Here is a 15,744-nt window from a genome sequence, read left to right as displayed (position 1 = left end):
CTCCTCCATCCTTCTTTCCTTCCATCCTCTACTATCTTTCTTTCCTTCATTCTTTCCTCATCCTTCTGCCTACAGGTGACTTTACACTCCCTCTTCTTTCTTTCCGTCATTCTTTCCTCTTCCTTCTGCCTGTGGGTAACTCTACACTAAGTGACAAGCCAAATGGTTTCCTGTACACCAGGAAACCATTTACAATGCTAGGTGGTAACCATATGACCAAATTTTGGCACCTGGTGGTTTAGTGGGTAATTACGGTGCTCCAATGGGATAGAGCCGGTGAAGGTTTATATCCAAAGGATGGTTGGGATTTATTGCTCATGTAATGCCACTCAGGGATGAGTGAGGCTGGTCACTCTCATCTTAAATGTCAGGACCAACTTGCCTAGCGCCAGGCTCCTACACTCCTCGTAGGGCATCGTAGGATTGGATGATGGATGGATGGATACTGGCCAAAAAAAAAGTTCTACAATGTATACACTCATATTGCATCTCTGCTTAATCTGCACATATTTATTTGTTTAGTTGTAGGCAATAAAAAATTATAATTAAACATATGTCAACCTGGAAAAAATACAAGGGAAGAGTTGCAGGTCATTACTCTGTGGGAGGCCTTAGCTGCAGGTAGTTGTGGTAGTATACGACTGACAACCAAAGAAATAGTTCAAAGTGACATCGCTAGTACCTGAGTAGGAAATGACAGCAAAGTCTCTAAGAAACGAGATATCGGATGGTAAAATGACATAATATACCGTAGCTACAGGAACTTTTACAGTCAATGAGATGTTAATTCTTAATAATCAGCTATATGGCAAGTGAAAATATACAGTACTGTAATATCTTCATTTGGTAATACAATATAATCAACACCATTATTGAAATGCATTAAAATTCATTTGTGTATCAAATACTCTGCACAGAAAATTCATACAGCGCAAATTGCTGGCAGATGCATGAAAATTCATTTGGCTATAAAATATTCTGCATATACTGTGCAAATTACTAGCAGACAGCTATGTGCATTTAAAGATGACAACACAGTATATCACAAGGTAAACCACTGACAAACTACAGAGAATTTGGTTTCAGCAATTACTTTCCTGTTAATCTGGAATCAAATACTTACAGCATTTCAAAATGAGTGATTGCCCACAGTAATATGCAAGTGCAAAGCCAAGTGGCACTTCATACAGTGTCATTAAATAAAAATACTGCATACCTATCAACATAGGATACAATTATACATCACGCAGTTCAATAATGTTATGTGCAGTTTGACAAAATCTTAATACCAGTAGACACAGCAGACATAACGCTACTCTACCAGAGAATAAACTGTCAAGTGCGATTGCTGCCATACACTAAAGAGGATGGAGTAACACAAATTCAGGGACTCCACCATAATCACAGTGGAAACAACTTCAAAGTGCAAATATACATAACTGCAACAATCCAAATACCTACTTTTACTGTCTTCAAAAATACTGGAGAATACAGCACTTCCTCTAAAGAGGGAAAAATGCTACTAGTGCTTTCAAATAGATACTGTGAGACAAATAATGCACAAGTATCAGCTACAGTTTCCTGGACTGAGACTTGTACAGACACTTGGTGAGGCAACAAGAGCCAGGTTGTGGTGGAACTTTTAGTCTGTACGTAAAAGCACCACCTGTACCTAGCAAAGATAAACACATTTCAAAAGTATCTCAAAATTTCTACTTGGCTCCACAATTCTACAAACATTGTACCTTCTGAACTCTTGTTCTTCATGGCAGATGGACTGCCTTTCACTTCCTTTGAAGCCTGCTCCTCTTGCTCACTTTTTAAGGGCTTTTCTCCACCAAGGCCACCAAATAGACTGAGTTTCCAGTTCTTCTTCTCCTTCCCAAGAAGCCCAGCAGAGGTGTTCCCAAGCATGTATTTGGGGTCCAGTGTCTGAGTGAATGCTGGAAATGTTGGTGCAGCCCCCTTTGTACCTGAAGGGGAGTTCTTTCCTCCATGTGAAGTGCCAGCAGACTCTCCTGTTTGTTTTTTATCATCTGACATACATGCTGTCGGATGTGTTTGCTTAAGGCTTTTGGAGGCTACAGACAAAGTAAGGGAAATTGATGGAGATGCTTGGGGTTCCACTAACCCCATCTTCTCCTGGGTTCGACATGATATGGTAGCAATTGGGGTAGGGATATCAGTGGGCAAGATGGCTGCCCCTTCATCTTTGTCCTGGGCCAGTACAGAGATATTTTCTTGTTGCAACATAGCCAGTATTTCATTCTTGTCTGCCAGAGTTTCCAGATCACTCCTGTCTTCTTTACTTTGCTTATCTTTATCATCAGAAGCTGGTAAGGGAAAGTTGTGAGGAGCATTACAAGTTCGGGTGACTACGGTTCATTCATTACAATAGAAAATTAATAGTGTTGTACCACATTCATATCATCATCATCCGGACCTCCTTTCCCACCCTAAGGCAGGGTGAGGAGTAGCAGCATCCAGACAGCCGGTGTTTGCCCAATCCAATGGACGACGCTTCCATTCACTCATCATTCAAGCCCATGGAATTCTGGCTCCATCTGATGGGCTAAAAAGTTTCACTACATACTGTAGCTTCACATATACCTATCTGATACAGTCAATCAGAACGCTGTCAAATTATCCCTGGTCATGCACTTCGCACAAAATTCATCCAGCCAGCTTGATCTCCTGTCAGTTCCCCAGCCTCACCAACTTCCAAACCTCTCTTCCTCACATACTCATCCACCAAATCTCTCCACTATCTTCTTGGCCTACCTCACCTCCTCCCTCCTTCAAATTCACTCAGATATAACTTGTTCACCACTCTACTGCCATCCATTCTTTTCACATGACCATGTCATCTCAGTACACTCTCTTTGATTCTGGTGTCCACAGACTTCCTCACTCAGCACCTTTCACGAATCTTTATTTCGTATCCTATCCAACCTCTTTACTCCAAGTACATTCCTCAACAGTCCCATCTGCACTGCTCTTACTCCTGACTTTTCATTTTCATGCCACACAATCTCTCACACCTGTATGTTAAAGATGGCACTAACACTCCTTCATGTATGCCTCGTGCAGCTGCAACACTCAAGCCTCTGTTTCTCATCAAGACCTTCATAGCACCAACTACCTTCCTTCCTTGTATCACTTTACTTTCCACTTCTTTTGCGCATTTTCCTCTCTTTTCTATCATTGTACCCAGATATTTGAACGCTCTCACCAATTCCTGTCTCTCTCCATTCACTGTAACATTGCACATTCATATATTGAAATACAACAGTACAGATGCTAAAATTACTTAACCCTTTAACTGCAGGCATTGTTTTGCCCCGACTGGCCTCTCCCGCGGGGGTTTCAGCCAAAATGTAAACAAACTTTAAACCTTTATAACTCTGCACAGAATAAATCTAGAGTGAAAAATAAGGTACCATTAGAAAGTACTAACCTTCGGCTTTGCAATGATGTGGGTTTCATGATTTCATTGACTATCACTGGATGGGCAGTGCCGTTAGAGGTGAGCGATCTAAAATCACTATTTTTCGCTCACACACCATTACCTTCGCTCACACACCATTACCAAATGCCAACCTCATTCTGATAATAATACTATAAACATATATGAACACTGCACATACGATAAACACCCACTCTGTGTTCACTGAGGTAGGTAAAAGGCACTTTAATTGCCCGCACTTCACTGCCACATCAGCGGTGTTGTAATCACTATTTTTCGTTCACACACCATTACCAAATGCCAACCTCATTCTGATCATAATACTGTAAACATATATGAACACTGCACATACGATAAACACCCACCCTGTGTTCACTGAGGCAGGTAAAAGGCACTGTAATTGCCCGCACTTCACTGCCACATCAGCGGTGTTGTAATCACTATTTTTCGCTCACACACCATTACCAAATGCCAACCTCATTCTGATAATAATACTATAAGCATATATGAACACTGCACATACGATAAACACCCACTCTGTGTTCACTGAGGCAGGTAAAAGGCACTGTAATTGCCCGCACTTCACTGCCACATCAGCGGTGTTGTCACTCACACAGCTGGACAGATACTGATGCATGTTGGTCGGGGGTCGGAGGTGGGGGCCCGGGGGGTCGGAGGTGGGGGCCCGGGGGGTGGGAGGTGGGGGCCCGGGGGGTGGGAGGTGGGGGCCCGGGGGGTGGGAGGAGGGAGGTGGGGGTCGGCTGGAGTGAAAGAACTTAATAGCTACTCTCCCTTGAAACAATTGGCGCACGGAAAAAACGCGGGGTATTCAAAATATTCACAAACATTCGAGAATGACACCCGCGGTTTGGTCCAGTTTTTGCAATGTCATTCTGGGATGACACCTGCGGTTAAAGGGTTAAACAAAATTATGCCATTGTATTAGAGTCAGTACAACAAATATGGATCCTTTGCATACACATGGCTTACCTAAATGCCATACCTAAACTTCACACAAAATCTAGATCACTAGTTTGAATATACACTGCATATATAAGCTTACCCATTAGTCACTTTCTCTCAATTTACACCACCATCTATATGAAAAATTTTGCAATGTTTTGGAAAATATCCCTGACAAATAATGAGAACTGCCAATACAACTAATGTAGAAGATAGCAGATTGTACTGTTTATTGAAAGTCTGCATGAGTGGAACTGTACCACCACAATGGAAAAAAAGACTATGACACAACTCCTATAAACAAGTATGATGCTTGAGGTTGGAGCAAAAGCTACTGTGGAAATAAACAGCAGTACAAAGGCTACTGTGGAAATAAATATCCTGAATTCAGAAGACATGGTATACGGAAAAAGAGTGACTGAGAAGGTTCGGACAATACGGAATGCCTGGTGAACGCGAAATGAGGCTGTCTCCAGATGAAAAGAATATGGATCAAATAGATGCAATAAAGCTGACAAATGGCCGAGAATCCATATGAAAACTGTTAAGAACTTATGGCATTTAATCAACAGGTTAAGGCAAGATGGGATCACAGAAGATGAAGGCATATGGGTCTGTATGATGAAAGAGTACTCTCCTGAACCTGGTAACATCCCCTCTGTTAGATTCCTGCTATCTTCACACCCTCTGTACTGGTGGGCCTAGATATGACCTTCATTAAACTCCTTCACTGGTAGAGGCCCTTCCTAAGTTGAACAAAATTGTCTGGTGATAGTAAAAAGTAAAATGAAAATTCATCATTGCAGTGAATTAATTACGTTATGCAGAGACAGAAAGAAAAATACACTTTATACATAACTCCCAAAACATTCTCCAACAACATACATACCAATATCATACAAGCAAATGATTATATAATGGACTCACCTGAGAAATGGTGTTGTGAAAAAGTTCCATTCGTGTGAGGTGCTTGTGATGGGGGAGGCGGAGGAGGTGGGGGTGAAGCAGGTGGGGGTGCATTGGCAGGAGGTTCAAGGATATCCCTGTACTTGGACACCATCAACACTGAGATGAAGTACACGATGGCAAGAGACAGGAACTGAGCTTGTTTGGTCTCCTCCTGAGGTACATTAAAACACATGAGCAAGTGAAGCAAATATATATACTTATACAGAAATGGTAAATAAACATGAATGAGTCTTTAAATGAGATAAACAATACTATTCAGACAAATGACTGAACAGAGTGACTCCATGCTGAAATCTTCAAACAACACTATGAGTTCATATCCACCATCCACTTTCTTTATTACCGTATCAGGAGCACAGGGGCCTGAGACTTGGCTACTCAATCCAGATGCTGATAGCAAAAGTGACCAATTACTAACCTATAATTGACAGTCCTTGGATTAAAAATAACTGAATGCCACACCTGGATGGAGTGCCATAACCCAGCAGACCACCAGGAGTAAAAATAACTTAGTAAATACAGTAAAAAGATAGTGTCACTCCATTAAACATTTTACGTCCCGAGTAAAGAAGAAAAAAATCAAGTATCAATCCTTAAAACATTTTACAAGTTCCTCTAGTACTGAAACACCCACAATAATTGTAGCTCACCACATCACGATAAATGACGGCACGTAATCTGTTGACGTCCATGTCTTGTAACAACTTCTCTGGGTCACGTACAGGGCTGTTCTGCGTCCCCAGATTCTCAACGATATTCTGGCAAGGAAGAACAAAGCTGATTAGAGAGAGAGAACGAAGTAATATCAGAATAATAAGGGCCAGACTCTTATTAAGTTTCTAATATGAGAAAGAAGTGGTGCAAGAAATGGTATCTTAGCTTCTCGGCGTCAAGTTGATGATAAAAGTTATTCTTCACAGACGTGTTGTGTTTCTGTCATTTACTTTAACTACATTCTCCTTTGTTACTATCTATTAAAATGAGGAAAATATTAAAGATTGCTCTTTTAGACAATCTGTAATATAATATATATGTGTTCTTCTACTCTACCTTTGGCTTAGGTCTTAAAAAAGTGTTATGTCAAATAAGAATTATAGAGCCAAAGGGACTTTATTACAATCAACAAATACATGGATTTCGAGTTACTTAAGCTGTTCATTATATATATATATATATATATATATATATATATATATATATATATATGTAATATGAGATGTGTTCTGAAATGCCACAAGTACTGTCCTTTCATACAAATCTACTTTACATGTAGTACTAAAACTCTGATAGACATTACTTCTGTTACTGGGGGAGTATTCTTAACACTTTCCACAATCCTTGTCTATCCACCCTGTCATATGCTTTCTCCAAATCCATGAAAGCCGCATACAACTTCTTTCCCTTCTCTAGAAACTTTTCCACTAAAGATCTAAGAATGAATATCTGATCTACACAACCTCTTCCCTTCCTAAAGCCTCCCTGTTCTTCTCCAACTAATTTCTCTGTTCTTTCTCTAACTCTGTCTATAAGTAACCTACCATACACTTGTATGATGGAGTGTGTGGTGAAATGCTGAAGCATGGGGGAGAGATAAACAAGAACATCAAAAGTTGCTGTATATCGTAATTATTTTACACATTATACCTTAGGAGATGCCTGAGCACCCCGGATGAGTGAATGGATGTGGCGGCTCTTGTTTACCGGCTTGATACCATTGCCACCACCCCCACCTCCCGTCACCTCTTGCAATCGGGTCCTCTCTCGGCACTCCAGGCAATTCCTAACAGCCACGGTACATACCTGCGAAGATGAACATGTGAAAATAGTGAAAAACTAACTGTAGTGATATACACATAAAGACAGATGCAAATACGAAGCATAACATTCCCATCATACGCTGATTAAGGGAGGAAAAATATGACTGCCTAAACAGATCACAACTGCAATATGTGTGATGTAGATCTGAACTAGCAGCTGTTATCACTTGGGGGGGGGGGAATCCTCCCCTCCCCCCCAAACATGATGTACCAACCAGTCACTTATTTTCCAGTCTTTTACTGCCCCATAAGGAACATACTGGCAAGAGCTCAGGACCAAACAATTTACACCAGATGCCTACAGCCAGATTAAACTGTTTCTCATCCTGGAGTTATATCAGATGAGCAATAAATCCTAGCCAATTCACAAACTTACTCTCTTATAAGATGGGGCAATTTAATCTACTACACCAACAAGTGTCTTTTACTTCTTATGTGGTTACTGCCCAATTTAGTAAATACTTAAAAATAAAATTAGCCACCCTATTTCGGATTAAGGTGTCTGGCAACAGATAGACAGATAAATAGATAGACAGATAGAAATTAGTTACAATATACAGTACATATATACAGTACCTACCAATCTCAAACACTGCCTAAGAATCCCCCCACTTGACATGTTCTTCTCAGCTTCTAGCTCTGAGAAGTTGAGGGAAGATGCAAAGACGAGGACATCTGCCATGTTAACAAGCCGGTGCAGGAATGACACGGCAACTTCCACGCCCATACCCTGTGTTGGCTCCAGCACATCAAGCTCATTCTGCAAACATGAAAAAAAATGCTGCTATTACAATACAACTAACTTAAACTTCACGGAAAAGCTCTGTAATGGTGAATTGTAATATAAAACCCTTCATTTCTTGGCATAAAGAAAGTTAAATGACAATCATGATGATGATGATTTACCTAACTACAGCTAGATGCCACAACCCCGCAAGGGGTGGCCGTTTGTCTTTGAGTTAGTTGTTCTACGGTGAGGGGCAATAACCCTCCCCCAACCCACTTGTTGACACATAAGGAACACGTATGGGTTGGTTATATGGTTATCACCCAGCACTGCAAATGGTTTCTTGGCTTACAGGAAATCATTACACTTGTTACTCAATTTAAAGCCATTTGAAAAGGAAAAAAGAATTATAACAAACGACAGGAACGACGGGAGAAATAGGGAGAGGAGGGCAGACATAAAAAAAGGAATGATAAAAATGAAGGATGAAGTAGGCAGCACTACAAGAAGTGAGTGGATGATGGCTGCCAGCACCTACCACCAAATGTAAAATAACATAAGGCTGAGTAAAAACAACCACCCAAGTGAAAGTTTTTATTCCTTTCTTTTTTTTTTTTTTTCTAATTCTGAGCACTCAGTTCACACCCACAATGTACCTCAAAGCATAAACACCTGACTTTGCTTTGAACGTCTTATGACACAAAGACACCCTTTACTTAGCTATCTGTGATGCTGATGTTTATCCTAATACTGTACTGAGACCAATGACCAAGTTAGCATGTGTAGTTTTTTTCATCTGATGGCAGCACTCCATGTATCAAAATCTTGAGCTATTTCCCCATTTAATCTCTGTTTTCACACAGGACTTCATCTCACACATTCTTTGGTCTGCCTCTTAGGCATTCTTCTCTCTACATGAATTCCTGAAACTCGACTCTACTACAGTAGTCACCTGCCCCATTCCTCTCATCATGTCCAAAACATCTTAACGTAACCAGCTCACATCACACTTTTAATATTTCATTGTAAAGCATGTAAACAAGTATGCAGAAAATCTCTCTGTCATTTCCATGCTTCTGGCTCATGGCTGTTGGCTTTTAAGGGAAATAACAAATTTCTGAATTAAAAATGAGTTTGTACTGAATCAAGAACAAGAAAAATTGATCTAATAAGTCAGTAACTTAACAATTAAATGATTAACTTCTTCATCCCATAAGTTAATCACTTTTTATATAGTTTTAATACCAAGCAGCATGGAATGCCACCATTAGGTGATCAAGGCAACTGCTAGATAGATCTGTCCTCTCACAGTGAGTGGGTTACTTAAGAAATAAAAATATATCCCCCTAAAATACCAAAATACTTACATTAGGTGATGTGGCTGAGGCAAGGAGAGGTAGAAGGCCTCCACAGGCAATGATTAGGTTGTCTGCCAGCTGAGAGATAAGGTGAACCGTGTTGACAACAAAGATGGCATTCTCACTGTTGTTTACAAAGTCCAGCACGCTTTTCGTTGAGTGGCTATCAGGAGGAAGGAGAACATTGTTGGAGCCTTTAAAATTAATACAATATGAGACACACATGAGCACACATGCATGTACTGTAACCTATTTGTGCACACATGGATGCATGTGCACACACATACACACACACACAAAATGTACCCTTAAATGCACAATGGAAGGTGCTGGTGTGTGACCACTAGTACTGTTAAACATCTTCTAAAGATCATTCTGCACTACGCAATTGTAAATAGTACAGTACAGCCTCCAAGTACAACTAATTTATCATTTGTCTTACCTGCGCCACACTTGCATATCTGTTTCCAATGAAAACAAAACATCAGAGAGCAATCGCTGGTGGATGTAGGACCAGCGGAACTCTGGAATTCTGAAAGGCGGTCGAGTGGGTCCTGAGGAAAATATCTGGCGTGAATGTGACTGTGATGAACCAATGGAGGAGCTGCGTGACACCGAGGCTGACTTGCGTTCTGAGTCACCTGGCAGGAAGTAAGAGACTGAGTTAGGCTGGCTTTGTACTGTCAATAACTGTTGAGGTTTGATGAGGTTTAGCCTACACTAATAATTAAATCTTAATCTTGAAGCAGATATGCTGAAAAGTTAGTTACCTAAATGAAAAATATGTTTGCTTATAAAAAATTCAATTCAAACCACATCAACTGTACATTTATGATTTTGTATCACTGTTAAAATATCAGGGAAGTATAATTTACGATCACAAGGTACAGTACTGGTACGGTATACAATATACAATACCCTACTCCAGTACTATGTGGAAACATTCTAAAAGAAATTAAAACACAGTATTATAAACTCCACATCTACTCACTCTGCCTATCCTTCTCTCTCTCCAGAGTGCCTTGGTTACTAATGCCAATTCCATGTCTTCTTAACCCCAGGTCAACCTGGTCCTTCGTCATGTCTGGAACTGTCCTTCCAATCTCCTCCACATCAAGCACTTTCTCTTCTTCCTCCTCCTCTGGATCTTTTTTAGGGTTCACAAGTTTCATTGCCACATCATTTTCCACTTCTTCCTCCAGAGTAATCTTGGGTTTGCTGCAAGTATCCTCCGGTCTAGAGTCACTGAGGTTATCCTCTGATTTGAGGTCATCTTCCCCCGTCTCTTCGGTCTGCGATTCCTTATCTCTTGGTTCTTCTCTGTTGGAGACCGGGAACTCCTTTGGTAGTGAAAGTGTTTCAACAGCCAAGTCGGTGCTTGAGATCACAGATGTAAGCTTAGATCCTAGGCTCTCATGTGTCACTTGACCTGCAAGTACACTTGATGTATTGCTTTCTAAGGATCCTAGTAATTTATCACAAGTCTCCCTCACCACTTCATTACTTCCTACTGGAGGTTTTAGGGGACTCTGTGTTGAATGCTCTATATCTGCACTACTATCAGTTTCGGATTCCATAGGTTTGTTTTCAGATTCCATAGTTTTGCTTTCTTTGCTTACTTCTTCCACCCCTGGCACTGGTTCCTTTGCTATAACTTGCACTTTTGGTGAACTAGAACTCTCATTCCCTTCAGTCTTTTGAATTTCTGAAGAACATGATGCTTCTGCACTTATAGAACCCTGAGCCTCACTTTTGGAGGGCACTTGTACTTTCTCACTTGACACTTGGGAGTCCTCACTTTTCTTTTCCACGGGTAAATCCTCTGACAAAGTGTGACAGGAGCTTGTCTCTTCCTTATGTTTTAGGGGAGACTGAGTAGAACTACGTGCAGGACTAGAGGCAGGTGTCAGTTCGTCTGACAGCAAGGAGGTTTGTACATTATCACAGTCTGAGATGGGTTTGTTTACATCTGACTCTGCACTACCTGTCACTGGTGTTTTTTCGGCAGTTTTTATGGTGGTTGGTTCAGGAGTCTTTTCCAATTTTGTACCTATTTCTTCCTCATTCACTAGTGCTATACTGTCCACAATTTTTGTCGTTTCTTCACTACTGCTCAGAGAACTAGGGACACTTGTGGTTTCTAAAGTTTTCTGTTGTAAAACCTGACTACTCTCTGGCTTTTCATCATCCTTTTTTGTTTGCACACTATTTATCACATTTTCAATTAGTGTCTCTCCCTCTCCTGCCTTTGATTCCCTTTCCTTCTCACACTTCTCTTTTTCATGTAAGCTCCCTGAAATTGTGGCAATCATTTCTTGTGGTGGAGGAGGCGGAATGGTCACTTCCGTCAATCCCAACCCACCACTAGTCTCTGTTTCACCAACTATTGTCTTCTCCGCTTCCTCCGCCTCTCTCTTGTCTCTGTCTTCCGTCTTCTTGGTAGCATCCTCAACCTCCTTGCAACTTTCTTTGACCTCACTTCCTCTTTCATCTTCCTGTAAAGGCGGAGTTTCATCTGCTTTTACTTCAGCTTTGGTTTCCGTTTCCTGCTTTACTTTATCGTCACTGCATTCCACTCCTACCGTTGTTTCCTTCACTTCCACTTTTTCTTCTCCACCCACAGCCTCAGCTTCCTGTTTGGACTCAGGGACTGGAGCAGTAGATGGATCAGAATTTTCCTCATCTGATATCTCCTTCTTGTCCTCATCCTTTTTCTCCTCTTCGTCGGACTTTCCTTCATCCTCACTCTTGCTGCTTTCTCCCTTATTGGGCGTACTTGCTTCCTTTTCCCTAGCCACATCTTCAATCTTCACCCCACTTTGCTCTTTTTCCTCTCCTTTCTCTAATTTTACCTTATCACTCACTTCAATCTCCCTACACTCCTCTATGGTTTTGTTATCCAGTGCTCTGTTGTCCTTCACCTCTACCTCCACACTATTAATACTTACAACACCTATACTACTTGTCTCTTCCAAGCTCACTTTCTCCTCTGTCTCCCCCCCTTCTACTCTAGATGGTAAGTTTGCCAATTCCACAGGCATTTTTGCAATATCACCAATTTTCTCTGCTCCATTTGTCAGTCCATCATCATCAACTTTGTCCGGGAGTTTGTCACTTTCGTCCATTCTCTCTGGTTTGGCTCCCTCAACTGCTTCTGCTCTAACTTCAAACACAGCTGTCTTTCCTTCTGCCTCTCTGTCTCTCTCTGGAGTTTCAGTCTTCTCCTTCTCCACTCTCCCCACCAGTACCCTCTTGACAGGCATGGGGGCGCCTGGCGGAGCAGGTGGGGGCTCGGGGATGTGCTCTGGAGTATCGGACATTTTGCCATTTTCTACTGCTGGAGTTTTCTCACCATCAATCTGCAAAAAAAAGTATACTAAATCATTCTCAAGTTTGTGCAGACAATAGAGTGTCTCCTAATCTAAGGCAATTTCATCATCATCATTCCGATCTTCTTGCAACCTATGGAAGGGATGGGTTAAGATCCTAAAACAAAGCAAAATGCACAAAATAGAAAGAAGTATCTATAATACAGCCAATTACATAAACCATGCAATCATTCAAAAAGCATTTATGTCCCCAGAATAATAGTTTCACATTACAGGCCTACCATCTCCCCCCCCCCCTTTAGTGAATGCACCTCACATACAGTGCAAAGCAATTACCATTTTTCTATCTATCTATCTATCTATCGCCAGACACCTCAATCCTGTAAGGGGTGGCCAGAAACAAATCGCCTCTATGTCACCCTGTCCAATGCCACTTCACTGCCTCGCTTCCAGCTCACACACCCCTCTCTCATAAACCTCTCCACTCCATTCCTCCATCTCATCCTCAGCCTCCCCATCTCTCATATACCTCTCCATTCCAGCCCTCCATCTCATCCTCGGCCTCCCTCTCCCTCTCCCGCCCTCCACCTCACTCACACACTCTCCTCATTAGTCTCTTACTCTCCATCCTCTCCACATGGCCAAACTGTCTCAATGTATTTCTCCTAACGCTTTCTATCACATCCACATCCACACCACAGCACTCCTTCACTTCCTCATTTGTCAGTCTGTCTTTCCACATAACTCCACATGCTCTTCTCAAATAACTCATTTCCACTGCTATCATGCTTGACTTGTGTCCCTCCAACAAGGTCCAAGCTTCACTTCCATATGATGATGTTGGTATCACAACACTGTCATGCAGTGACTTTCTTATTGCCATGCTCACTTCCCTGTTCCTTATCACTGCTTTCACAGAACCAGCAACCTTTCTTCTTTGTGTAAAAAAAAAATGCATCCTTTCCAATGTAAACTATTACAATGTAAACTCTCCAATGTAAACTATTACAATGTAAACTCAAAGTGGAACACATACCATAATATAGGTATCTATTAATAACACATACATAATATCAAAGTTCATCAAGGTTACTCACAACATAGACACCTCATGCAATCATAACACATCACCACTCCCACTTACCACAATAACAATACAGATACATCCACTGGCAGCAGGGATTCTAATTAATATATGCACACAAATCCAATTACCATACATTCATAGCTCTGGCTGCCTTATATACAAGAACAAATCACTAACAAACATGTAGTCACACCTTTATGTCCCTCTACATCGTTATCTCTAGCTCACTCAAGTACAAATCAGTGACACACATACACACAGACACACCCAGACACACCTCTGATCCACATGTACACACAGACACACCCATACACACCTCTGATCCACATGTACAAACAGACACACCCAAACACACCTCTGATCAACATGTACACACAGACACACCCAAACACACCTCTGATCCACATGTACACACAGACACACCCAAACACACCTCTGATCCACATGTACACACAGACACACCCAAACACACCTCTGATCCACATGTACAAACAGACACACCCAAACACACCTCTGATCAACATGTACACACAGACACACCCAAACACACCTCTGATCCACATGTACAACACAGACACACCCATACACACCTCTGATCCATTTCTGGTGTACATATCAGTGTTGACGTAGTACTGTCTGCTAGCGGCCTGGTCCCACCCCGAGATGGTGGAGATAGGCCGCTGTTGTCTGATGGCCGGGTCTGTGATGTTGTCTGACCGATGCCGCTCATACTGCTCATACATCTGGGCAAACTGCAACTTGAACTCCTCATATGATACCTGAAAAATAAAAAATACATTACATACATATAGGGTTTTCTGACTTTTTAAAATACATTCCATTGTAATAAAAATATACCGGTATGCTGTACCACCACCATCATCATAAGTATCACCATTACCATCACCATCAATCATCATCATAAACATCACCATTATCATCACCAACAATCCTCCTCCTCCTGAACCCTTAACCTATCGTATGTTGAGGTGAAGGATGATGAACTTCAACACTATTTAAATAATACCAACACAAAAAATACAATAACTTGGACACTTATATACTGGAAAGTTCTTATGCAGAATTTAAAAGAACTGTACTCCTAAACTACAATATCAGATTAACCTGCATATGCAAAACATTACTTCATAAGATGTTGAGCTAAAGCACATTTATTCATGCCAATTCTGCAGTTAGGCTCTGTACTCTCTCTCTGCATCCACCTGATATTAATTTAGAATACTTGTCTTTGTAGTGCTACCTTCAAATGATTCTACACTACGTGACGAGCAAAATGCTTTCTTGTAGTCCATGAAACCATCTACAAAGCCATGGTGATTGACCTTGTAGCCTAGGGCATCAGTAAGGACATACAGCTCTGTAACTGCAGTGATAGTACAGCCAGGGACAGATGTTCATCTTATATTCGTTGGTGCTTCTGCCATTAAATAAAAAAAACTACAGATGCCTGCATAATCAATGATCTTGAAACATAAAATGTTAACATAAAACACATGGCTGCCACTGAATTAGTTTATTCAACAATTCTACTGAAATCCAGTACCATAATGAAGGAGTTCATTAAGGCTAGACCTCAGTCCTCCCCCAAGATGAGTAAAAGTCATCTGATGGTTCATTCGTTCATTCATTTATAAAGGTTCCCACAAGCTTGCATGCACTGGCCTCCATCAACTAACAGCAAATGTCCATGTCACTTGATCTCTAGCACCCTCTTTACTCTGCCACTTATCCCTGAAGGCACCACTATGGTTGATCTCCATGCTCCCTAGCAGCCTCTCTACTGAGTAACTTAACCCTGCTGTCACATACTACAGTGGATTTCAACACTACTTGATCTCTAGCAGCCTCTCTATTCAGTCACTTATCCTTGAGGTCACACTATGGTGAAGGTCTGACTGAAATGAAAAATCTATCAGACTGAAGAAGTTAACAGCAAACAAGAACATCAGCAAGGCAACTTAAAACAAGGAAATACTATACATCCAGGCACAAAAGTTTGTGTACTGT

General features: G+C 41.2%; 1 protein-coding gene across 1 annotated transcript in view; it reads right to left on the bottom strand.

The window, feature by feature from the left end:
- Window positions 1–15,744, bottom strand: part of rg (A kinase anchor protein rugose) — a 488,645-nt gene that overhangs the window by 429,377 nt on the left and 43,524 nt on the right. The window contains exons 14-22 of the mRNA XM_080278156.1: window positions 14,307–14,495; window positions 10,479–12,659; window positions 10,292–10,433; window positions 9,743–9,959; window positions 9,310–9,463; window positions 7,796–7,975; window positions 7,043–7,198; window positions 6,049–6,156; window positions 5,357–5,549 (exon numbers count right to left, since the gene is read on the bottom strand). Coding sequence (XP_080134282.1) covers window positions 5,357–5,549; window positions 6,049–6,156; window positions 7,043–7,198; window positions 7,796–7,975; window positions 9,310–9,463; window positions 9,743–9,959; window positions 10,292–10,433; window positions 10,479–12,659; window positions 14,307–14,495 — 3,520 coding nt within the window. The remainder of the gene's footprint in view (window positions 1–5,356; window positions 5,550–6,048; window positions 6,157–7,042; window positions 7,199–7,795; window positions 7,976–9,309; window positions 9,464–9,742; window positions 9,960–10,291; window positions 10,434–10,478; window positions 12,660–14,306; window positions 14,496–15,744) is intronic.

Source organism: Coenobita brevimanus, chromosome 72 (genome assembly GCF_032717465.1).
Source record: "Coenobita brevimanus isolate Jiangsu-jjx chromosome 72, ASM3271746v2, whole genome shotgun sequence".
Classification (NCBI taxonomy): domain Eukaryota; kingdom Metazoa; phylum Arthropoda; class Malacostraca; order Decapoda; family Coenobitidae; genus Coenobita; species Coenobita brevimanus.
This window is presented reverse-complemented; position numbering and strand designations above follow the sequence as displayed.